The 23,473-nt window shown below is 46.2% G+C and overlaps 9 protein-coding genes and 1 non-coding gene across 10 annotated transcripts; 5 read left to right on the top strand and 5 right to left on the bottom strand.

Moving 5' to 3' along the window:
* Positions 1-8: 8 nt before the first annotated feature.
* On the bottom strand, positions 9-1,924 carry F4817DRAFT_367509 (putative cytochrome P450; the record flags this gene model as incomplete). Its single annotated transcript, XM_049307135.1, has 4 exons — positions 9-547; positions 607-895; positions 961-1,472; positions 1,550-1,924. 4 exons carry the CDS (start codon positions 1,922-1,924, stop codon positions 230-232), a joined length of 1,494 nt encoding a protein of 497 aa, XP_049162696.1. The 3' UTR covers positions 9-229.
* A 783-nt stretch (positions 1,925-2,707) lies between these two features.
* F4817DRAFT_356391 (alpha/beta-hydrolase) lies at positions 2,708-3,737 on the top strand (the record flags this gene model as incomplete). The annotated part of the gene is made up of 2 exons (XM_049305787.1): positions 2,708-2,845; positions 2,895-3,737. The coding sequence occupies 2 exons, from the start codon at positions 2,708-2,710 to the stop codon at positions 3,735-3,737; spliced, it is 981 nt and encodes a 326-aa protein (XP_049162695.1).
* A 29-nt stretch (positions 3,738-3,766) lies between these two features.
* Positions 3,767-5,259, bottom strand: F4817DRAFT_214653 (NAD(P)-binding protein). Its single transcript, XM_049298737.1, has one exon. It carries the CDS (start codon positions 4,960-4,962, stop codon positions 3,994-3,996), a length of 969 nt encoding a protein of 322 aa, XP_049162694.1. The 5' UTR covers positions 4,963-5,259; the 3' UTR covers positions 3,767-3,993.
* Positions 5,260-6,356: 1,097 nt separating this feature from the next.
* On the top strand, positions 6,357-7,427 carry F4817DRAFT_214625 (RmlC-like cupin domain-containing protein). Its single transcript, XM_049298736.1, has one exon. The coding sequence runs from the start codon at positions 6,458-6,460 to the stop codon at positions 7,004-7,006; it is 549 nt and encodes a 182-aa protein (XP_049162693.1). The 5' UTR covers positions 6,357-6,457; the 3' UTR covers positions 7,007-7,427.
* Positions 7,428-11,658: 4,231 nt separating this feature from the next.
* Positions 11,659-13,309, top strand: F4817DRAFT_356388 (general substrate transporter; the record flags this gene model as incomplete). Its single annotated transcript, XM_049305786.1, has 3 exons — positions 11,659-12,151; positions 12,279-12,347; positions 12,414-13,309. The coding sequence occupies 3 exons, from the start codon at positions 11,659-11,661 to the stop codon at positions 13,307-13,309; spliced, it is 1,458 nt and encodes a 485-aa protein (XP_049162692.1).
* Positions 13,310-13,655: 346 nt separating this feature from the next.
* On the top strand, positions 13,656-13,746 carry F4817DRAFT_t25. The gene has a single exon. It is a non-coding gene; the product is annotated as a tRNA-His (tRNA).
* Positions 13,747-14,073: 327 nt separating this feature from the next.
* F4817DRAFT_214561 (glycoside hydrolase family 61 protein) lies at positions 14,074-15,216 on the bottom strand. The gene is made up of 2 exons (XM_049298734.1): positions 14,357-15,216; positions 14,074-14,303 (listed from the first exon to the last, which is right to left on the bottom strand). Exons 1-2 carry the CDS (start codon positions 14,996-14,998, stop codon positions 14,238-14,240), a joined length of 708 nt encoding a protein of 235 aa, XP_049162691.1. The 5' UTR covers positions 14,999-15,216; the 3' UTR covers positions 14,074-14,237.
* Positions 15,217-16,704: 1,488 nt separating this feature from the next.
* F4817DRAFT_214576 (uncharacterized protein) lies at positions 16,705-18,620 on the bottom strand. The gene has a single exon (XM_049298735.1). The coding sequence runs from the start codon at positions 18,496-18,498 to the stop codon at positions 16,744-16,746; it is 1,755 nt and encodes a 584-aa protein (XP_049162690.1). The 5' UTR covers positions 18,499-18,620; the 3' UTR covers positions 16,705-16,743.
* Positions 18,621-19,333: 713 nt separating this feature from the next.
* F4817DRAFT_367507 (fungal-specific transcription factor domain-containing protein) lies at positions 19,334-22,393 on the top strand (the record flags this gene model as incomplete). The annotated part of the gene is made up of 7 exons (XM_049307134.1): positions 19,334-19,390; positions 19,624-19,745; positions 19,826-20,307; positions 20,368-20,669; positions 20,759-21,268; positions 21,410-21,579; positions 21,649-22,393. 7 exons carry the CDS (start codon positions 19,334-19,336, stop codon positions 22,094-22,096), a joined length of 2,091 nt encoding a protein of 696 aa, XP_049162689.1. The 3' UTR covers positions 22,097-22,393.
* Positions 22,394-23,373, bottom strand: F4817DRAFT_214433 (NADH-ubiquinone oxidoreductase complex I, 21 kDa subunit-domain-containing protein). The gene is made up of 4 exons (XM_049298732.1): positions 23,200-23,373; positions 23,126-23,142; positions 22,839-23,044; positions 22,394-22,768 (listed from the first exon to the last, which is right to left on the bottom strand). Exons 1-4 carry the CDS (start codon positions 23,257-23,259, stop codon positions 22,485-22,487), a joined length of 567 nt encoding a protein of 188 aa, XP_049162688.1. The 5' UTR covers positions 23,260-23,373; the 3' UTR covers positions 22,394-22,484.
* Between the last annotated feature and the right edge of the window lie 100 nt (positions 23,374-23,473).

Below are 23,473 nucleotides of genomic sequence, written 5' to 3'. Positions count from 1 at the left end.
GAGACTTTCTAGTATTGGATAGCTAATAGACCAATCAAAACTATAACTAGAGGAGGGCTTTTCACTAACAATCTCAGTTTGGAAAGCATCTTTATGTTATAGTAGATATCATAACGACACGTTACTCTTAGTTTTATCCTGGAGCGGGATAACAAAAACTCAGGTATCCACGCTCCATTTAACCATATATGCTTTAGCCTTGTTGAACGTGTCCTATCATTTCGATAGCTCAGTGCTTCATTGTCACTGTGCAGAGAAACGGCCCTCTCATCTCTCCGATACCTGAACTTTCCATCTCAACCCGCCGTTCTGCGGATACAGGATGAAAATCGAACTTATTGATCAATGTAGTCAGCGTCTTCCAAATATTCGTCATGGCTAGATGTTTGCCGATGCACATACGGTGGCCGATACTGAATGGGAGGAGATTATTCGCCATCGTCTTCCCGCCGGCCTCAAGGAATCGCTCGGGTAAGAAATCTTCTGTATCCGCTCCCCAGGTTTTGGGATTGTGGTGTAGTGCGTAATTCGAAATAGATACATTCGTCTGCCAAAGAACGTGATTAGACGTTATTCTCATGGAGTCAAGTAGTTTTTTTAACTAACATTTTGCGGAATATTATAGCCATCTATATCAACTCCTCCGGGGTTGAGGACGCGTCGCCATAAGCACATGGTGAAAACGGGGCTTATCCTAAAGCTCTCTTGGATACAGACTCCCGTATAATTCAGTGAAGACTCAAGACCCTTGATGGGATATGAAATCTTATCATCGGGAAGATCGCCAAGAGTATCTCGAATTTCATCATCGACTCGTTTCAAAGCTTGATCGTCATGAAGCAAGTGCCAGAATAACAAGCTTAAACTCCCTGAGGTCGAATGGGATCCAGCAATTCTGCGAAGGTTATTCTCCACGTTCCCCTTTTATAGAATGTCAATATAACTCACAGCATTGCCCACGCCTCCGAATTAATTTCCAGGTCTGTTAGCTTAGCTCCGGTTTCTGGATCCTTAGCCTCCAACAGATGTTGCATTAGATCCAAACGGTTAGTAGATGCCTGTTGTCTTCTTGTTTTCACGCAATCGGCACAAGTCTCCTTAAGTTTACCCCTGCTCTCTATTAACTGACGGAGCCTGGGAATAGGTAGCATGGGAATAATGCTCTTGAAGAAAAAACGAAACGGAAAGGTGCCGAGGAGACTTGATAGAAGGATATGGTCGCTAATGGCAGGGATCTCAGGGGCCACCTCGCTTATTTGAGTATTGAAGGAACGACCAAAGGCAACCTCGCCCAGGATGTCAAATACATAAAATGCGATTAGGTGCTTGAAATCGAATACCTCCTGGTTTTGGGCTAATTTTTCCAACTTTTCAATAAGTATCTTCATCTGGCCTTCAATCAATGGCTCCATCTTCCATATGGAAGCTTGCGAGAATCCATGTGATAGCTGTCGTCGGCGTAGGGCGTGTATCTATCTCAAATTAGTACAATGGCGTCTAACCAAGCCTAAATCTACATTATGTTAAGTTGGGAATCCGAGCAACTAACATCTTCATCCCTGCCGCCAAACAAATTTGGCTTAAATGCAGTAAAGCCATCGTAGAACTCTGTCTTAGCCATCTGTCTCCCCGACTTGTAAATTGGAGAAATAGCGTCCGCACCCCAGAAATGTAAGTCATTAGGACCAACCCTTATAACAGGGCCATATTTGATGTGCGCATTGAGAAGTTGTTCATGTAGGCTTAGCTTGTAGATGTAATAACCCTTCCAGCCATTGCTGAGAGAGGCAAGAAGGGGCCCAGGATACTTTGCCAGCGGATGGAAAAGTCTTTGATAAACCATGTATATGGTGAGGAACGACAATAAAATAGTTATAGCTATGAAAGCTACTTTTGATCTAGGAGAGGCTTCCAAATAGTCCATTGTGTAAGATAGATATGTTCCTATCGCTATGGGTATATTAGAGTTAGGAGCCATTCTTGGTTCCTAGGTACGTATGGATGGTTTATTTTCAACTAAAGTTACAACTTGTCTCTAATATATTACCTACCTAGGTAGGTACTTTCACGCAACATGATGTATTAGTTGAATAAGTGGTGCTGAGGGTGAACTCCGAACCAGACAGATTCGCTGCAAGGCTTTTCAAAAAGTAACTGATAGAATTGGCGAGTCATCGAATCCGAAAAGTGCTCCTTTGATAACTATAAACATGACCTGTCATATCATAACCCCGAGAATTATGGCAACTCATGTCAGCTTATTGTGGGAATTCTCCGCGGTAATTCTCCTAAATACGTGCTTACCATAATGTCAGTTACTCTTCGGCGTATCAGTTACCTACCGGAGTGTAACTTAAGTCCCGAGCCCCTAGCCTAGAGCCGAGTAGAAGGGTTACAAAACAGCCATAAAGGGGGAGGAGGGGAATTTCCGACTAGCCAATCAGTTTACACGCATTTAGAATAAAAGCGGAACATATGGGGGTAGTTGGTATTATCTCATTTTTCTGCCGATGTCCCCTCAGTTATTCTTTGAATGGGAACTATTTGCGAACTCACTCCGATAAAGAAATCCGATTCAAGCATCTCTTTCAAGGGCTAGGACCACCCGTTACAAGTTATCTCTTCCTTGAAGAGCTGGTTAATATTTGTTCCAGGTGTTCCGGGCGTAGTAGGTAAATATCACTTCTGTCAAAAAGTACAGCCGACAATGGGAACTCAAATCCAGACATCAACCAGCGTGTATAAAGTTGCAGGAAGCTTGTCCTTGACGATCGATGTGCATGTCCCTGAAGGGTATGACCCTAACTCCGGGACCGCTCTCATCCACTTCCACGGTGGCTATCTTGTAACTGGTTGATACTACCCATCGTCAAGATAACAACTAACGAGTGTAGGTGATTGGTGAAAAGACTACGTTTCCGCCGCACTGGCTGATCAACGCTTGCCACCAACGCGGTTGGGCATACGCTACACCATCCTACCGCTTGATGCCGGAGGCCAATGGTCTTGACATTCTTCAAGATGCTGTCGACGCTACGAATTGGGTACGAGACCACTTTGCTAGGTCGAACCGACTGATTGTTGCCGGTTCCAGCGCCGGTGGTTACCTTGCGCTCGCCACAGTGGCTCATCCCCAATCACCGCCGGTTACGGCTGTCCTTCCGATATACGGCATGCTTGATCCTGCGGGCCCACGATACGTTAAGCCGGGACAACCATTAACTACACCGGTCGATAACCTCGAATCTGTGGTGCAACAGATATATGCTGTCAGAGCAACGTCGGCTGGAATTGACGGTTATGCGTTCCCGCAGGATATAGCAACAGATGAGAGGTATACTTGGATAAAGGCACTGCATGAGGCAGCGCTGTACCCGGATGTGTTAACAGGTGTGCGAGGTTTAGCACAACAGATTAACGAGCGTGGTATTGATGCCATCCCCGAAAAGTTCCGACAGCTATTTCCTGCCTCGTTTGGGCTTCACCGAGAGTTTCCTCCTACAGTGTTACTACATGGAGACGCAGATGTCGCCGTTGACGTGGAGTTGAGCCGTGGTGTAGCAAAGGCTCTTGAGGACTTGGGCGTCAAAGTCTTGCTGGAGATTGTTAAAGGTCAAGGCCATGGCTTCGACGTTAGGGAGGTTCCGGCGGATATCGATATTCTTAATGATTCTACAGGAGACCTTCATAGTAGCTTGTTTAGGGTCTTCCAGTTTCTGGAGCAAGCTGTGGGCTGATTATAACTACCTACCTAACCTAATAGAGCATTGCCACCCGGGGAAAAAGATGTCCTCACATTTCATTATTAGTGATAGTTTATAATTATGATTAAAATAAAGTCTAATGTTGATTATATTTACGGAGGTACGTTATCAGTAGAGAACTACCCCGGAGGGTAGGGGTATATTTCCGAGTTCGGTTATATTAGTTTAATGTTATATAGGGGCTAGAGATGAGATAGCGAAAGAAAAATAAGAAATTAGTACTGGTTTATTATTTGAGCTGTTCGAAGCGCTCCCGTTCCTCGTCCCCCTTCGCAAGATAATTCACTGTCCATTGCCAAACATCGTCTTGTTTAGCCTCATCATAGCTCTCCTTGCTACTCTTGATAGCTTTCTTACCCTCGAAGTACTTCCCACTTTCGCCTTCTAGATCCGAGCCAACCGCGAGACGCGTTAGCGAAGCCGCAGATTCACTCGGATGATGGATATTCGGGACGAAGATAATCCTGAGAAGTGGAATAACCCTTGGAAGGACGTGCATCCAGAGGAACCTGAGAAATCCACCGGCTTCACGCGCTAATCCGGAGCCTGGCATCAGGCCTGGGTCAAAGGCATTAACTGTGATGTCTCGCTCTGGAACACGCTGTTTCAGACGGCGGTCGAGCGCGTACGTCCATAGTATGTTCGCGAGCTTGCTTTCAACATACCGCTGGCGACCCGGGTTATTAGCTGAGGCAGAGGTGGGGTGTGCCATCTCCTCGGCACTTATATAGTTCGGTTTGGGCATGCCACCCGTAACTTGGTCTGGGTCGTGAGTCCCGCTGGAAACGACAACCACCCGGGCCTTGTGGGCAAGGTAAGGACACAGGAGGTGGAAGAGTAGAGCGTGGCCAACGTGGTTGACGCCGAAAGTTGATTCTAGGCCGTCAACAGTTTTGACTAATGACCCAGGATGTTGCAGAGCCGCGTTGAAAACCAAGGCCTGTATAGGGGGGTAGTTCTTCAACGCCCAATCTTCAGCAAAAGTGCGTACACTCTGTAGGCTTGAGAGATCGAGCGGGATGTAAACTACATTTTCTTGGCCGAGTGCCTTATTGATGGTATCCGCGGCATGCTCGCGGTCTGATCGTGATGATACTATGATCAGGTATTCGGGGTGTGCCTTGGCAATCTGTAGCGCGGTATAGTAGCCCAGATTAACCGTCCCGCCGGTGATGATAATTGATCTTTCGTAAGCCATCTTCTATGTAGAGTCGTCAGAGGTTGGATGTTTAAATAAAAATCTGAAATTTGCGAAATGCCTCTAAGCTGTACTATTGATATCGTATGTAAATGTGCATTGAAATTTAGGGTTTACTTCGTGATGAACACATCGCAAAGCAAATAGGGCAAACACCTAGCTATATGTACTACCTATCTTGTTACTGGGTCTACGTTTAGGTCTCTTTGAAGAGCATTGGCCTCAGCGTGTTCGATGAGCCAGGTCAGGTCAGATAACTGTAAAGACTTGACCTTATCCGAGTCAGGTCAAATATATTTAAAAATGAGGCTTACCCGGCAGTATCGTGGGCTTGGCCTGAGGCACCTATCTTATCGATACAGGCAAAAGTTAGGTAATCAAAACCTGCGCTATCCGATTGGCCAGATTCGGGGTAATCTAAAATATATACCCACTCAACCCCACCCTTAACGCTTTTTTTTAATCAAAACACCAAAAGGTTATCGTGACCTTAAAAAACACGATTACAGATAGCCTCATTACCTTATACGTATCGGGGTACGTACCCTTCCTTTTTTTTAAATAGAAGTCTAATTATGACGTCAATTGTAAAAGGTGCCAGAAACAACCCTGTATTTATTTTAATACAAAACGTTGCCGATTATACAAACAAATATTATCAGACAGTTTGCTTTAAATCGACCAATCATATCTTATAAATATATGTAAAAGTGGGCCTGAACAGCCTCAACTTATCTGCCTACTAGGCAAATAAAAAAAATTTATACCTGGACTGTATAGATATCCCGAAAAAGCTATCTACCCAGGCTAGGTCAGGTCAGGCCCGAGTCAGGTCAGGCTATTAACTGACTCATCGAACACGCTGATTGGCCTTGAGGATTAAACGTGTTTAATCTATACATCGTTGCTTTTCGCAATGCTGCTAGAAGCTATCTCCGTGAAGCAGTGGTAAAATGAAGTTCATGAAGTTCCCTTCCCCTGCGGAGTTTAGGTAATGTCGGAGTTCCCAATTCCTTTAGCCTTGGTTTGATGGCTTCTTGGCGAAATAATTGAGTAGCTGAGCCTGCGGCGGGCGCCGAGGAGACCGAGACACGGAGCCCATGCAATCCAACGTCACAATTAACCAATGATCACGTATATTTCTATTGCCTATTGGAAAGCCACATGGTGAATTCTATCGTAATTTGTAATCCTATTAGATACTGCCTCTTACAAGCCTTTGAATTCCGGTTGTCGAAGATAAGGGGTCAGGAAAATGCATTTAACAAATGTTATGCATTAAAAGTGATATGAGGAAAATAGGAGTAGTACGGAGGTACACTTCACTTATGTATCTGGGATCTCGATGACGTTGAATTGATATTCTGCTTGTTTAAATATTAACAGAGCAGAGATGTGTTAATAGATATCAACATGTAGGTATTTACTACAAATCTCATTCTACGCATTTTCACACATCATCGACCATAGGTAGTTCATATCATACACTATCACCATGATCCAAAAGCTAACTCCCACACCTTTAACCTCACTTCGTGTCTCTCGTCACTTTATTCCGGCGCACGGACTTATCCCTAACACGAGCATCCAAAACAAACCGCTATTACACTATCATGAGGCTTTTCCTCCCTCAACACTTACCGCATCTGCCATAGAGTCACATCTCACATCAGTTGGTGTTGTGGAGCCTCAGTGGCGTTTTACAATGTATTCCACCACTCACTTCCACTCCACCACGCACGAACTGTTGTGTATTAGTAACGGAAAGGCGAAGCTCTGCTTCGGCGGCGAAGACAACCCCGACAAGGTGGAGAAAGAGGTCGAGAAGGGCGATGTATTGGTCGTGCCGGCTGGCGTCGGACATAGGCTATTGGAAGATCTTACAGGTGAATTTGAGATGGTGGGTTCCTACCTGAAGGGCTACAGTTGGGACATGTGTTACGGCAAGAGGGACGAAGAGGCCAAGGTACAGGGTATTAAAAATCTGCCATGGTTCGAGAAAGATCCGATCTATGGAGATAAGGGTCCCGTGCTCGAAAATTGAACGTCAAGAGAGGGCGATATTATATATTTTCGGTGACACGGTTACTGTCTAAGTTTCCTCTTTGGGGGCCATAGTTATGTTGGTATTAGCGTGGTACGAATGGCCTCACCATGAGTCAAAATCACTCAAGGCTTGAGCGATCAAACTCATCGATTAGACACTCCGATACCGAATCCTCCGACTTGAAGGTCAAACGACTAGTGAGCGAGGGACAGGGCTGTGCACACATATTCATCTCCGGGAATCGGCAGGAAGAGAAGAAACAAGATGGTCCAATCGCAAACTATTGCCTCGATAGCCGCCTACAAATATTGACGTGTGAGGGAATGCAAATGGCGACGTCAAAGATGAGGCGTCGGCATCTGCCTCGATGCAATCGTTGGCATTGATGACCCGTGGGAGATCTTGTGTAGCTTCTGTTACCACGAGCTGATCAAAACAGAGGGTATTAGAAAGCACGAAACCTGCAGATACCCGTCTGAACTTCCGGGTTGTCTGGGTTCTATGGGGACATGGTTACGCCCAGTTACTTCGTCTAGGTAGAAAAATGCCTGTCATTTGAGTTATCTATGGCGCATCAATATAAGGGCTGTGGCTTAAATAGAACTTACGCCAGTCAAAGCTTGTGGGTGCTCGACCTTTTATCAGAAGCTTGACTCATTTTAAGTACTACAGATTGCTTCATCGGCAGGGCGACCTCTTCAACTATATATTTACCTAGGTACCCTATATCTAATTTTAAAAGCATTCCAAAAGATTTCTTTCAACTACCCCTTTACTCAGAAGCATCTGGAGAAGATTACAATCACCGAAATAATAAACATTACAACCAGCCAATACAATGTGCACGCTTATAATTACATATCGTTGCGGCTGTAAGCCATACGAAACTCGAGTTCCTTGCACAAAGTCCAACTGCAATATAGTCGAGATCACCCGAGAGCCGACGTGTAAGCAATGCGAAAAAGACAATACGGAACTAGAACTAGCTATAAAGGCAACCTAAGAATAAGACTTAGCTCGAGACTCAGTTACGATAGGTCATACTCATAGGAGGTCTTAAAAACGTTCAAAAAGACAAGTGAGTTCATCGTATAAAATGAAAAGTGACTTATTAATATAACTGTTAGAAGGTAGCCTTCACACACCACTTCGCCCCTCTACGTTCTAGTTCAGTTCAACGACTAGTCGGCCGAGGAAGAATCCCACCCTGCGACGCGAACGAGCTAGCCTAGCACGTTTACCATGGAACTGTTCGCTCAACCCAACGATATCATGCATCGGAAGGATATAAATTTGGAATAGGAACACACAAATTCAGACAGATGATACGACTAGCTCATGGAGACTCAGGACCGGTAACATCTATCCCTTTACCCATTCTATGGATGGCATGCCAGAGACGTCGGCGCATCTCGGCAATGACCCAGATAAATCATCCCGGGTTAAGACTGAATCATGGGGGTAGATTTAATATGAGTTTAAGTTGGTAGTTTTTATTTCCACTTACACCTCAACCACGGGCCAACAAGCCAATATTGAAGCAACAGCATATGGTTATTGGGTACCTGAAGACGATATTTAGTTGGGATTAATTGATTTTATCTTTTGATTCGCCGAATTACAATGCCAGTATAGCGACCTGATTGGCCAAGTTTGTGATGTGGAAGTCCACCTCTGTCGGTCTATCACACTGCGACGATCTTGCTCGTCACGTCACATGCGCAATTGGGCCTGTCAGAGTGGTAACTAGCACATCGACTCGGCACATCTATAATTCAGCATATAACATCACTTCTCACCCACCGTAATCCGACTCACTCTTTCATCATGGCGGTAACTACACTAGCCAAGGCATCACGAGTGACAATACCATGAGTTTACGAGAACTCACAGCTTGAGACAATATGTCCTACTCAATATTCTTGCTGCCCACCCTCTTCGCCGCCCTCACTGCAGGCATTCCTTCTCCACTAATAATACAAAGGCAAGATGCCTGCGCCGGCGATAAGTCTACTGCAGGATACTGCAACACACTGTCATACACAGACAGAACCGGTACCCTATCAACATCAGCGCCGTCCTCTTCAGACTGCCAACAAACTTGCCGAGGCGTATTAGGGGATGCTGGCGACTGGGGCGTCGACTTCACAGACAGACCCGCGGGCTACCGCGACAACTTATATCTAGGACCTTGCGAGTTTGGCATCTCTCGAGAAACAGATGGGGACAACGCAGAGTTTGAGTTTTCGATGCATAACCAGGATATCGTGGATGTCATCGACGAGGTCATCAAGAGGTATGCTGGCCAACACGATGGAAGGGTACAGGCGGAGGGCACGATGGAGTGTTCGGACCATGTGGTTCGTTGGTATGTTGGGTAGGTAGATTGTTAAGAGCTGGAGGTCATAGGCAAATGGACATGAGTAAAGACAAAGGACATGATTCGTCTAACGATGGCTTTTTGGCGACGGGGACCTTTGACGAGTTAATTCCGGCTGGAGGAAGAGTTTATTTTATGAAATATAAAGGAGATATGGCCGCTAGGCCGGAGGCATTCATAGATTCTACGGGGCGAATTAAATGGGACGTTGAAGTGTTGCTTAGCACACCGAGTCTTGTCTCATTGTCATTATATTCATATTGAGCATCACGATAATAATGCAACTTCCTTACAAATAACCTAATAAACCTTAGCTATGGTCCTATGGATATGTTTACGTAGCGATACAGTGAAACCAGAGTCCTAACTTGCAAAATAGTTCTCCGAGAACCTAGTATTCAAGCTCTGGGTTCTTGAAATGCATCATGATCCCCACTAACACGACCATTCCCTTATGAGTCTATGACCATAGTTGTCGAAAATATGATCGACTAACGTTGAGCAGGCGGCTAAGCAAAATGGAATTGGGAAATATAATTGGCTGAACGGATCTACATATCACGCATGGTGACCGCAAGCTGCAGGGGCAGGTCGGGGTAAAAGACAAGGGGGGGAACGAATCAGAACTCGTAGCTTGAATCCCTTAGAAGCCTCTAAAATTTACAAGAAGCACATGATACCTAACACTTGCCTGACCGTTTTATTGCAAAATGTCCTCAACCCCTCAATCTAACTAATATTGAAAGGGTGCAACGTATACTGGCCTTAGCAAGCAAACCGAGTTCATGATAAGAATATTGCAATAATAAAAGTAAAGAGGGGCTCACTCCTTAAATATGAGGCTGAATTGAGTACCTGGTACCTAATTAAACAACTGGTAAACACATTGAAATCAGGAAACTTGGTATATTTGTCACGAGGTGGAAGGAAACAGCATGGAAACAACTTCCTTATTCCGCAAGGAACTCTAAACTAACTATGAGGGTCTTACGTCTATACATAATGAACAGGTCCTTTGTTCTAGACGTCTCATCTAGAATCCTGACAATCTCCTGTACGCGGTATAATTACTGCCTCGTAGTAGATGATCTGTGCCTGGAATCCCTCGAAAAGATGCATGGAGGCGTAGTTAAGCTTCTAAGGAAAGACTTCTTACCATTATCCCAAGATGAAGCGAGAGAGATAGGTTTTATTGATGACAACATAGATTCGGGGGGTCCCCGCCGCATTTTGGGAAGATGGCGTTACATGCCATGAGGAGGAGGATGTAGGCTGGATGTACATCCCCGTCGTCGACTATGTTGAGCAATATAATATGATGTGCGATGGGGACAATTAGTACGTTAGCTACGTGCGCCCACCCTTCACTTTTCTAGATAGGAAAATCGAGACTGCAGTCGGGTTTTGGAGGAAGACAGCGACAAGCTCCTTGAGGAATAGTTAAGTAGGATGTATGCAAACAAGTCTCTATTATTTTAGTTATATTCACTGATTACCTACCTAGGTACCTGACTAGATCCTGAGTCGACTGTAATCTGAACGTTTTAATAGTAGTGATATATGTTCCAAAATACCATAGAAAGGCCTCTCATCCTCTCCTTTGCTTACACGATTACGATATTTATAAATGGTTCGGCTTCTCCTAAATTGTCCCTGCCTCGAGAGATTAGATAGGGGCAGAAACAGGGGAGTTAACGACCTACATCTTTCGGAAAGGACTATGGAGGTTCTAATATACCTGCCTGTACGTTATATAAAACCCCTTGCTAATACATCTCACCGACATTTGTGGAAGGCTCGTGTATATACCTGAGATGATGTCATACGTCTTTATAGCTCACGTACATTGCCTTGGTAGACGATGACGAAACTGGTTACGTTCTAGCAGTTACGATCAGTAGCTAACGAAGGAGTAATAGTAAGAGCGTGTAGACACCCCAAATAGTTTCCATCACACGTTAGGTAGCTTCAAAGGTTCCCCCCTCCACCTCTATTCCTGAAAACTTCATCTGGAGTTCGAGTTAACGACTTCAAAATCATAGTTGAATACCACCACCATCTTTTAGAGGCAGATTTATTTCGCCCCCATCGCATATAACAATCTTTCCCATTAATCATTCTATATTTCCCCTTACACTTCCCACTTTCGTTTATACATCATAGCGAGGTAGCCCGCGCAGCCCCGACAGAGCAATCGTTAACAACCCTACAATACCTTTACCGCAAACCGAGAACCAGTCCGAATTTCAAACTTCCGCGCAAGGCCAAAATGCCCCGTAGCTTAGCAGAGAGCCTGAGAGAATGTCTACCATGGAGGTGGACCCTAGAGCAACTCGTGGAACGCTTCTCATGCGTAGCCATTGCTCTATACGGGTATGATCAGGGCATGATGTCCCTAGTCAATACAAACACATCCTATCTCCGCATCATGAATATATCAAGAGACTCCCCCCTCGTCGGGGTTATTGTCGCTGTTTACTACCTTAGATGCGTAGGAGGTGCCATAATAGCGTCGTTTTTTGCCGACAGATACGGCCGAAAACTGTCAATTCGCCTTTCAGTCGGCATAACTATAGTTGGGGGTATCATAATGGTCACTCCTGGGATATTTTCGTCATATATCGAGGAAACATGGCACGGTTATGCCTTCTGGGTCATGCTAGTCGGGCGGATCGTGCTCGGAATTGGAATTGGCGGTATCGACACAGTAATTCCCGTGTACAGCTCCGAACTTTCTGAGGGCAATGCCCGTGGTACCGCTTGTAAGAACATTCCTTCGGTTACACCCCTTCTGATCGTTTATACCTCACTGTCCCATGAATACCCAAATCATATAGCCCTATTTAGTTCTGAACTTCATTGACAATTACTAACGACCGACCTTCATAGTGGCAAAAGAGTTTCGAGCAAACATTGGAGGGCTATTAGTGGCGTTTGCATTGAACCTCTGCTTCTCCCGTTGGATAAAGGACGATAGCTGGGCCTAGAGGATGCCTATATTGTTCATGCAGACTTTCCCCGTAGCACTTATGTTGATCATGGGCAGACTACCGGAGTCCCCACGCTGGTTAGTAAGTAGAGGGAAGATGGATGATGCTCGGGTGGTACTTTCAAACCTTTATGGGGATGACCAGGCAAACCACAAGCTTGAAGAACTCCAAGAAGCCCAACAAGAAGAAGTTGAAGAGGCAGCGGGGTGTCTCCTTGACATGCTCTGCTGTGGACCTGGCCGGTTTCACCCCAACATGATTACGGTAATGGTCCAATTCAACCAGGCTATGACAGGCGCCGGGGCAGTCTCAGTCTATGGTTCGCAAATATTTCAACTTCTAGGACTATCATCATGGGTAGCAGAGTATGCAACCCTCGGCAACTACATCTTTTACTTTATTACCATGGTTGTCACCACCAGTTCAGTCGACAAATACGGGCGCAGGAAATTAATGTTGGGGGGTAGTTGTGGGTTGACAATTTGCTTCACCCTTCTAGGTCTTGTCGCGATGGGCGCCCTCACAGATAACTATTCGTTTATATTGTCCATGGGAACCATGAGTCTCGTGGCTTCAACGGCCATATTTGGAGCGTGCTGGTTGACGACTGTTTGGTTGATTCCAACTGAGATATATTCGGACAAGGCGCGAGCGCAGGGTGGTGCCATCAGCGTCGTCGTATGGGGTTTTGCCAACTTTATTATCACGATCCTCACACCGATTGGCTTCAACAATTTGAAATTCTGGTTGTTCTTCGTGTTTGCCGCTACCAACCTTTTGGCAGGACTGCTCGTTTGGGCATTTTTGCCCGAGACCGGTGGCAGAAGCTTTCAAGAAAACCAGCAGTTCTTCGTATTGGCCAGAGAAAGAAAGTCATGGTTCGTACACAAGGTCGACAATGGTAGCTTTTTAAGCTTGCCTCCTCCGTAAATTTGCTGGGTTAGAGTGCGAAACTGTTTGCGGTTGAGGAGGGCAAGATACTTATTGTCTAGCGAGGGAGACAACTGATGTCTTGATAATATGTTAGTTACTAGAGATAAAGTAGCGTCTTGAAATAGTAAGCGATATCAATAGCGAATAATAGTACTGGTTACAACGATTGTTTTAATATTCCAAACTTGTTGTTCCAGAGGGAAATTGTTAACTTACCTAACCTAGGTGCTTTTCTGCCTCATTTTCGAAATTCTGTCGGTTAAACGTCGGCCTACTGCGACCAGCTGAAGCAAAGGTCTTTTGTATTATAGGTCCAAATTCCACGTCGATTTTCACCAGCAAGGGTGGTATAGTATAGTGGATAGTACAACACGTTGTGGATGTACAGATATACTGATACCGTGTAGACCTGGGTTCGATTCCCAGTACCGCCAACTTTTTGCCTTTTATCTTTCCTAGGTCTTCCTTACAGCCCGATTGTTGGCACTTTAGCTTCCTTTGCTTTAATTTATTTTTTTATCATCGATGTCATGACCCTTGTCAAATAATCTATTTACGGCAGACCAGGTCTTCATGGTTTACCCTGACTTTATTTTAATACCATGGTTCAATATCGAGAGATGCGCGACAAAACGAGGGGTGGTAGTATTTGACGTATGGAATGATACAGGTCGGTAGCTCCATAATGTTTCTATCCTGATAGCATGCATTCATTCTGCAGCTTTAAGATTCGATGGTCTATTTAAAATTCTTTCACGTAGCAATACATCAACACTACGCTACTAGCGAGTCACACGGAGAAGAAATTGGTGGGCATGAAGGTGATATATTCCAAAGTGTGAATCATTAAGCAACATTTGAAATATACAAGTTTCCGTCACCTATCCATACATTATTCATCGTCAGGCTCTTATCCTGGTGTTATTTAACCAGTCCACACAGCGGGACCAGGGGTCTTGTATGAAGTGCCACCGCCCTGGTAGATGTCGACCTAGCTTTTGTTAGTTCTCAATTATACCCGTAAAGATCGGATCGACTGCTTACCATGATACCGGGGTCAGACTGAGCAGCATACGCGGGGATGGAGGTTAGGAGGTTGGCCGGAGGAGTGGCGGAACCGGAACCGGTAACCTTGATCTGCGCACACTCGGGGTAGAACTGAGGAGTGTTGGCTTGGTGGAGAGCGAGCAGCTCGTGACGGATGAGGTAGTTGCCGGGCTTAAGGGTCTTGGGAATCCGGCTGGAGTACTTCAGGTCCTTGAAAACGACCGCAGTTCCCCAGTTGTTGCTGTTCAAGACGTTGCCCCATAGGCCCAACTCGTCGATCTTGAACCACTTCTTGCCTTTGCCGTCGCAGGCGGTGAATTCGCTCTCACAGCTGTAGAGCCATACCATCACGGGGCCCTGCTCGTGGGTCCACTGCTTCCAGACCGCAGTCACGTTCTCGCCGGCTGGGACTTCGGCGGCGAGGGGCGCGGAGGTACCACCGTTGCAGGTCATCTTGGGGTCGGTGACAGTCATGATCGGGTTGTAGTCGGGCCATTGTCTTTGGATGATCTGAGCTCCCGCAACGGGAGAATATCCTTGGTAACCCTCGTATGTCTTTCCGCCAATTTCGTAACTTGTCACGGCACCGTGGGCGGCGACCAGGGCCGGCGCGACGAGAAGAGGAAGTGAGAAGAGCATCTTGACACCAGAATACGTAAAGCCTCGGTGATGCTTGCTTGCTATTAGGACGGAGGATGGACAATCGTAGGCCTTGGCAGTCAGCGAGACACGGTAGTATTTATGCTGATCGTGCTGGAGAGCAGCCAGATTCACACCAGGCTAGGATAGGGGCAACGCAACATTATATCTCCATGATCTGATTTAGTCTAGACCACCCTTAATGCTGGCCCGCGACCTCTCCCGGTGGGTGCGGCACTTGCCCATGCTCGGCCGCCGGGGTTGGTGCTATCATTAGAAGCACTCTAACTCGACGGGTCGATATTAACCTGAGCAAATAATTCCCGAGCGCATAAGTATGGGCCATAGATACATCCGAGCATTTCCGTCCAGCTAGGCGAGTGTGCGAGAAGCCAGGACACGGCCTGGCGGACCGATAGTTGAACTGGGCCACACAATCAATATTCGGTGGTTGGCATATGACTACGAATTCCACAGCGCGTAGAAGACCTTGGACGCTTGCTTCTTCGGCCAAATTGAGGCTGTACCCATCGCGCTAGATATGAAATTTCAATCAGGTGGTGGCTCAGGGGGTAACCGATTGGAATACAAGCATGACAAATCTGACAGACAACATTTGACTTCCCCATACGTTCAAATATATCGGCATGCCTGAGTCCGGGGAAGGTTGCATCGCGGGGCCGAAATGGAAAGATTTCCTGTGGTTCATATAACATCCGGCGCACAATGTGATCATAGCTCATATAAGATTAATACGACGACATTAGGCTATATAGGTTAAATCCGCGATTCCGCCTCTCCCTTGTCGCTTCGAGCATAATTCGACAGGATGTACGTAGTGGGAAGACTTTGCTAGTTCGAAAATGTTGAATCCCCTTAGATAATTCTGCCGAAGAAAGGGGAATAGGGTTGCCAGCATATGACAATTCCAAGAAAACCGAGGCTCATCCCTAAGCATTACTAACTAATAGCGTAGTCGTCCTTTTCGGTGTTATCATATCAGCGTGAGACTCTACCCAGCCGAGCAAAGTCCTGTTGAAATACGGGGCACCGTTCCGAACACTTGAATGACGATGAGGGTAGGCCCACAGCCAGGGACGGATCGGGTATCCGTCACCTCCCTGCCTTGGCCTTCACCATTCGGCGCACTAGTCATACTCGGCGCTAATGAGCCCATCGATCGGTTGCGAGAATATAGTAGCGGGCCTAGGGCGTGCAATATGGGCATGATGTATGCCTCATCTCGGCCGTGTGACCGTGTCCATAGTATTAACTGTCGAGTTCATCCGGAAGGCCGGTGTAGGTGGAGTCTATGATCATCAGTGTGACCGTGAGTAGGAGTGTGGATAGCTTCAATGCATCATCCACGAAAATTTTGAACTGCTTAAATTTCTCGTAATATTCAGGTTCAATGGTGCATTGCCAATCTTCATTGCTGAATAGTCTGTCTTTCGTATTGTAGAAATGGCTAGCTAAGGTGACAATATCGGTAGTGTTTACCTGAAGTTTCATGAGTTCCGGAGCTCAGAACTTCGTTATTTACCTGGCTGAGGTGTCTTGTCAACGTATATATTGCTATATTATAACCTATAGGTTAGGTACTTTCGGTGATGATAATATACCTATGGAGCATTTTAACAGCATGCGTTGGTTGAATAAAAGGTAGATATGCCTAACAATTATTCATACGTTGACCTAGGCTAGGTCTCTTCACATGCGGTATTTATTATATATCGGCTTATAGGCTACGTAAAGTCGTAAACCATTAGGCTCTCTCGCCCCCTTGATTCTTTAAGAACAATAACCATCTCGTCGTCGAAACCGACCCAATTCCGCCGGTCATCCCACTGGACGGTCGTAGCATCGATTATAGGAGGGTCATTCATTCCTTCTTTATCATTGGTGGTAGGTCTAGTATTTGGGCGCACTTCGATACTCTTGCCGTGTGCCCTCCCTTCAAGTTCCCAGACTCTAATTTCCTCGCCGCGAGAGCTGACACTAACCGCTTTTCCGCGTGCCGTTATCTCAGCATCGCTTATGCCGGAGGTGTGTCCCCAAAGGCGGATACCGGGTGATATCGACAGCGAAGTCGCATTTGATGTGCAGAGGTATAGGATTAATGTGTTATCTGGAAGGGTTGCGAGAAGATAAGGATGTGTATAACATAAGTTGATAGGTCCATTTATTGTTCCGTTGTCTTGATGTGAAGATAGTAGGCCTGTATGTCGGGCTGGTGATGTTGGCGGCGATGGAAAATGGGAAGAACTAGTCCAGACTGGTAACGTGTATGCCAATCGAGTTGTTATTATGTCCGACGTGTGTTTTGATCGGGATGTAGGAGGGCGTAAGTGCAAATCCTGTATGCCTAAAGACCACCCTTGAAGCGTCGAGAATGTATAAGCAATCGAAGCTATAATACTACTAGTTGTCTTCCGGATAGACAAAGCTAGAGGGGCTCTTGAAGTATGCGATTTGAGTGATGTGAGTAGGTAGGGTGATCGAAGGGTCACCCACTTAGGATCTTGCTCTATCCTCCCTGAGTCTTGGCCGGGTTTGCTTTCGAAATCCCGCACATAGCCATTGACCTCTCTAGTAGATTCTAGAGTGCTAGAACAATCCGTCTTATTAGGACCGTCGAACGTGTACATAGATATGAGAACAGATTTAGTTGCTGTTAAAAGGTATGGATAAGAAAAAGCAACTCCGACTAATTCCCCATTGCTGGATTTCTTATGTCGGTATCTCGGCAGGATCCTCCTTTCTTCCACGTCTAATGCCCAAACCCCAAATCCCCCATCTATAAAACCTATGGCAATTTCTAGAATTTGTTGATGGATCTTTTGGTCGTCTATCGCAATGCAACTTGGAGCAGCTCCTGAGTCAACTTCTCTTAGACCAATCTGCGTTAAGAGTTGCTTCGTCTTCAAGTCCCAGGCTCGTAGTCCTGTGGTGGCATCTGCTGTTATCGCGATACCCTCGGTAACTTTTACAAGGACCTTATGCGATAGACTCGTTTCGGGTAAGGGAAGTTCTTGTCTAAGCTGCAACTCTTCGACGGCGCATTTTCCCTTGGACCAGTTATGGCGCAGCTTATATTGTTTCTTCCAGTCCCTCGAACTGTCGTCCAAATCTCCAACGTGTATATCTGCCCAGCCTCCTCTTCTTCCATCTGCCCATACAGCTTTGCGGGAGGAGTAATGTAGCTTGCCTTCTCTAGTGGAACCATCCCGGAATCCCGGAATGCGAAGGGCGCGGGGTAGGACGAAGCGCGAATAGTATAGACGTTTCCATAGCTGATAGTCGCCGGATAGGTGATAAAAGCGCTGAGATACGGGAGCGGTATTTAAGAGATCTGGAAGAGGTAAAAAGGTGAGGATGCGTATGAGGAGTTCGTCAGATAACGGTGATAATAGATCGGGCTCTGTGGTATGACGAGATCGCTTCGATACAGCTGCTCTAGACGCGATGTCGGTTTCCGGGCGCTTCCGTTTGCAAGTCATTTTACTTGCGTATCTTTCTACTGGTGCAAGCCGAATATCAAAAATTCAGTCCTGCTTAAATACGGACCAATACAATATAATAGGACGGAATTCGAGAGTCGCGACTTGAATTACATGTAGAAATCGATAAGGAGTAGGTACCTTAGATAACGGGAATTATGTAATAACTTTACTAGTAGGTTTGCTGACGTAATGTTACCCAAAGACGTATCCACTAAGATGAGGCCTATCAAATTCACTAGCTCCTCCTTCATATTTAAACTCCGAAGTTGACATAGTTCACATAGAACTACGTACATTACGTAGAACGTGATGGCAGCGTCTAATGATTATTAATTAGAGTAAAACATCACATTTATTTATTCAAATACAGATACTCATCACGTATCACCTTCAGAAGCTTATGAGATTCCATGAAATATAGAGTAACTACATACAGTGTTGTGTATGTTTCCTCCTTGCCAACAGACAATAACTAGTGCTAGCTAGCACTACGGATTGAAGAGAAGCTGACAAACATCAGCAATTCCAACAAGAGTTTATATTGAAATGTAGTGCTTCATCTGATTGGTACCGTACTATAAATCATAAACGTTCCTAGAAATATGAACTAATGCTAACCAGATTATCAGACCAAGTTTTTAAAACATCCTTCCGGGGTCCGCGGATGCCGATGTTAAGGCAGACCGCCTGAGCAAGAACCCAATGTCAACTTAAATCCGGCAGCAAGACGTATCTTTGAATCGGTACACAGCTTGTTCTTTTATGGCCCCACGCATATAACTGCATTAACCTGCAACTAGCTGAGGAGGAATAATATATAATGAACGCCGCCATGGACCCCGAGACGTCCGAAGCCGGTGGTCCAGGGTCTCCTGTGCCTCGGCGAGCAGTAAGTAAGAATCGGACCCCGTCGGCCCCGTTATACTCAATCAAGCTTGTCTTATTGTGATACTATCGTTGACTTTTGACTGAGACCTGATGGCTAAGTAACATTCGCACCATAGTGTGACCAATGCAGACTTAGGAAGGTGAGGATCCTACCCTACTACTGTCCGCCTCCCCTGTCATCTCCATGATGATGCTATCAAGCTTATATACTAACATGTAAACTCATGTTGGTAGATACGTTGTGACAAGGAGTCACCGTGTTCCAATTGTCGAAGCGCCAAGAGGCCATGTAGTTCCACCGGAGCCGGCCAAAAACCTAAGGAACCGCGACAACGAGTGTTAATTTCCAGCCAATAGTAAGTAGAATATTAATCTTCGTGACATAGCCTTCAATAAATGAGGGTATGCTTACTAACAGACATTTTTCTCTCCCTAGTGAGCGAAAGATCGACTTAATACAGGAGCGGCTAGGTGGTATCGAGGCGCTTCTGCGGAATCTAAGCCCAATATCGGCACCTGCATCCTCCTCTGCCGAAAGCTCTACACGACGACAATTCGAAAAGCTAACTCCATTGTCTCTAAGTAGTCGAGATGATACAGCTAGTACGGTGTTCGACCCTGAGGATGCGGGGGACTTTGAGGGCAACTCGTCGCTAGCCGCACATACGGCGTTCGCGAGCGAGTTTCTCGAGCATGCCGTGCAAGGAACCCCATTAGAGCAACAAGGCGGTAACTCCAAGATCGATGCAGCCTTATCTTCTCTGCGGCAGATCGTGAAGATGCAGGAAAACCGGCGTGCCGTATCGTCCTTCCACGAGTTTCGCCTGCCTGGCCAGAAGCAGCATTCCAAGACCCCTTTACGGGATCTACCTTTACCCCCAATGGAAATCGTGGCGCAAACGCTTCGGGACATGAAACGTACGTATCTACATAAGACGCTCTATTAGACCCCTATAGCTCACTCACCATTTACTATAGATGGTCCATTGCCAATGATGCTTGCTGTTCTCTACTGCTTCATAGATGTGGAGCATTTTACCGATCAATGTCGGCGTGTCTACTTCAATACGGAAGACATCACGGACGCCACATTTATCCTGGTGAACTCCGGTCTTGCGTATGTGTTCTTCGAAGTGAAATTAAGTGCGAAAACCCCTGAAGAGAAAGCCGAAGCCGATCGATACTTCAATATGTGCCAAAAGAACTTAGACACAGTACTATCTCACCTCAATCTCCTTATGCCGGCAACGTTAGAAAATATCGAAGCGCTTCTCATGGCGGTGAGTCTACTGCTGCTTTCTAAGTAGAAATGAAATCTTCATAACCTTTTAGTAGACGAATTTCCAGGCTAACGTAGTAGTGTTAAAAGTCGAGTTTCTCGATAGATATTTCACGTCCATCTCTGGCATGGCTTCTAGCAGAGCGGGCTGCGCATATGTGCCGGACGCTGGGCCTTCATCAAGTCCACAGTATGAAAGACGACAGCCCACAGAAGAAGGCAGACAAGTCATTACTATTTTGGTGTACGTATATGTTAGATAAGGGGCTGTCGCTGCGACTAGGTCGAGCCTCCATCCTGCAGGACTATGATATTTCGCTACCGCATATTGTTCCTGAGACGAGAGCAGCAACGTATCCCGGAAACGAAGTCATGACGCTGTGGATTAAACATGCACAGATACAGGGCCGCATATACGAGCGCCTATACAGCCCCGGCGCCTTGCGGCAGTCCGAGACGTACCGTGCCGAGCAAGTCGGCATTCTAACTTCAGAGCAAAAACACCTGATGGCAGAAAGTCTAGCGCTCTTCGCCGAATTCAACGCGACCGATGCCGCCGAAGGCCGTATGTTTGCCATAATGTTAAAATCGGACGAAGTTGTATGTAACATGAAATGTCTTATATTCCCAAATCATCTCAGGAGTCGGTACTTCTTAATAGAACTATATAAGGAGATCTACCCTCAAAACATATTTCTATCGATTAAACATCCTCGGGACGTTGTTACTAATTCAGTATAGTCGTATCTTTCGTCATTAGCCCTTACATACCGTGCCATGCCACCCACAGGGACCCGCTCACGCACCTTTGCGGATGAGTGCATTGACTCGGCTAGGGCAGCCATGGCATGTCACCAAGAAGCCATGGAGATGATGGATGACCAGTCGTTAAAGATTGTATATATTCACTGGTGAGAACTACTTGCTGCCTACCCACTTACTCAAGTTCCTACTACTAACTAAACACCACGTACAAAAAGGACGATTCTCTATGCCCCATTCATCCCATTCATCGTCATCTTCTGTTTGGTGATCGAAACATCAAGTGCGGAAGATTTACAGCTCCTAGCACACTTTGTACAATCGCTAGAGGCAGCGTGCGACTTGTCAGAGTCAATTAGCAAGCTGCACCAGCTGTGCCAGGTGCTATATAGTATCGCCCAGCTATATATTGAGGCCAAGGCGCAACAGCCCATTGACCAGGACATGGTACCCGTAGGCAACGAGTTTAACATGTACTTGAGTCAACTAGGCTTCATGCCTATGGAAGATGGCGCAGCCAATTTTGATTTAGCTAGTACTGATGATCAGGCCAGATCCATGGCGCAGACAGCGCAGCTAGGGGATTGGTTCTCTGGCGGTAATCATATGCTGGGGCTACTTGAGGAAGATCTTTCGGGAATAAACCCCTCCAGTTGGCCGTCGTGATTCACCCCTGACTAAGTCAATGCATGTAATTACTCAACCCCGCGTGCTTAGCTCTGGATGGACGCAATGGCGGCTTGTCTACCTACATATATAGGTGCATACCTGGATACCTGAGCGAAGATATATCTTAAGATACCAGGTCGAGCCACGGGGTAATTCGTGTCTGAATACATCACCCCTCCTTTATATATATATAATAACCCCATAGCTTAGACGAACACCATCTAGCATATATGCAGCCTAACAAAATTATTAAAAAAAAATCTTGAACTTTGCATTTCCTGCTGAATTTTAGTCTCCCTGAGGTCTAGCTACTTAGTAGCTGATAAACGTCGGTATATGTACACGTAATAGGAGCTTTTTTCTTCACAGGTGTGACCGTTGCTGTTTACGAACTGCTCTTACCGAGACGCTCAGCCTCTAGCTCCTGCTCTGCTCGTCGGTAGTACTTTGCTGTATCTACACCGTGCTGGTTGTGGTTGACAAAGTTAAACCAGGGCAGCACCGCAGTGAAAAGGGCAGAGTACCGCGACTGACGGGCCGCGACGCCCTGCATGTGCGGTGTTAGGCTGCTCTGGCCGTATAGTGGCTCTCCTGCTTTGACTTTGTCCACCATCTCCCGCATGTCCAACTCCACTTCACGGGCGTTCTCCGACATGCCGTAGAACCGCACTATACGCAGCAGCGCATTATGTCAGTGGGGATATTCTTTCGGATAGAATGATGGGGTACTAGAACGTACGACTCGATCGCTGGTAGAAATATAGGAATCCACCCATCGCTCCAATTAGTCCAGCCAAGCGCATGGCTCTCGCAAAACCGCCCCGGCCAACGTGCGAAGGTGAGAATCTCTCCATCGTCCAAAGCAAGCCCGGACCTGCCGCCGCGGCTACGGCGCCGTGCACGTAGTCTGATGTGCGGGCATAGCCTACCACCCTCTTGAAATGTCTAAAGCACCACCATCACGCACGTGTTAGCTAGATATTATACCGCCAAGCAATATCTTCGAGGTTCGAGGTCGATACGTACGGGTCATTGTCGATGAGCTAAATTATAATTCGAATTAGCGAGCTATCTACAACCCAATTGGTAGGGGTACATACGGGGTATTCGGACGGGACGATTTTGCTAGGGATATACGTCTGCTGCGGAGGGTTCGCCATTCTCGCGGAGTGGAATTGGACACCCCAAAAGCTTCGGTATAATATCTTCGTATATTCGATGGTTGTCAGCGGGCAATCATGAGAGCTTCGAAATCGCGAGGTCTTGGAGATGGATGATGTAAGCGGGACTTCTTCGGAAGATAACAAATGTACTTCGTACAAAGTACATGTTTCTTAATAATGCGCTCTGACCACCTTCACTTAGATGGTACGT

This window comes from Daldinia loculata, assembly GCF_022478755.1.
Source record: "Daldinia loculata strain CBS 113971 unplaced genomic scaffold F4817scaffold_5, whole genome shotgun sequence".
In the NCBI taxonomy this organism is placed as follows: domain Eukaryota; kingdom Fungi; phylum Ascomycota; class Sordariomycetes; order Xylariales; family Hypoxylaceae; genus Daldinia; species Daldinia loculata.
The sequence above is the reverse complement of the archived record's forward strand: the minus strand, read 5'-3'. Positions and strand labels throughout refer to the sequence as shown.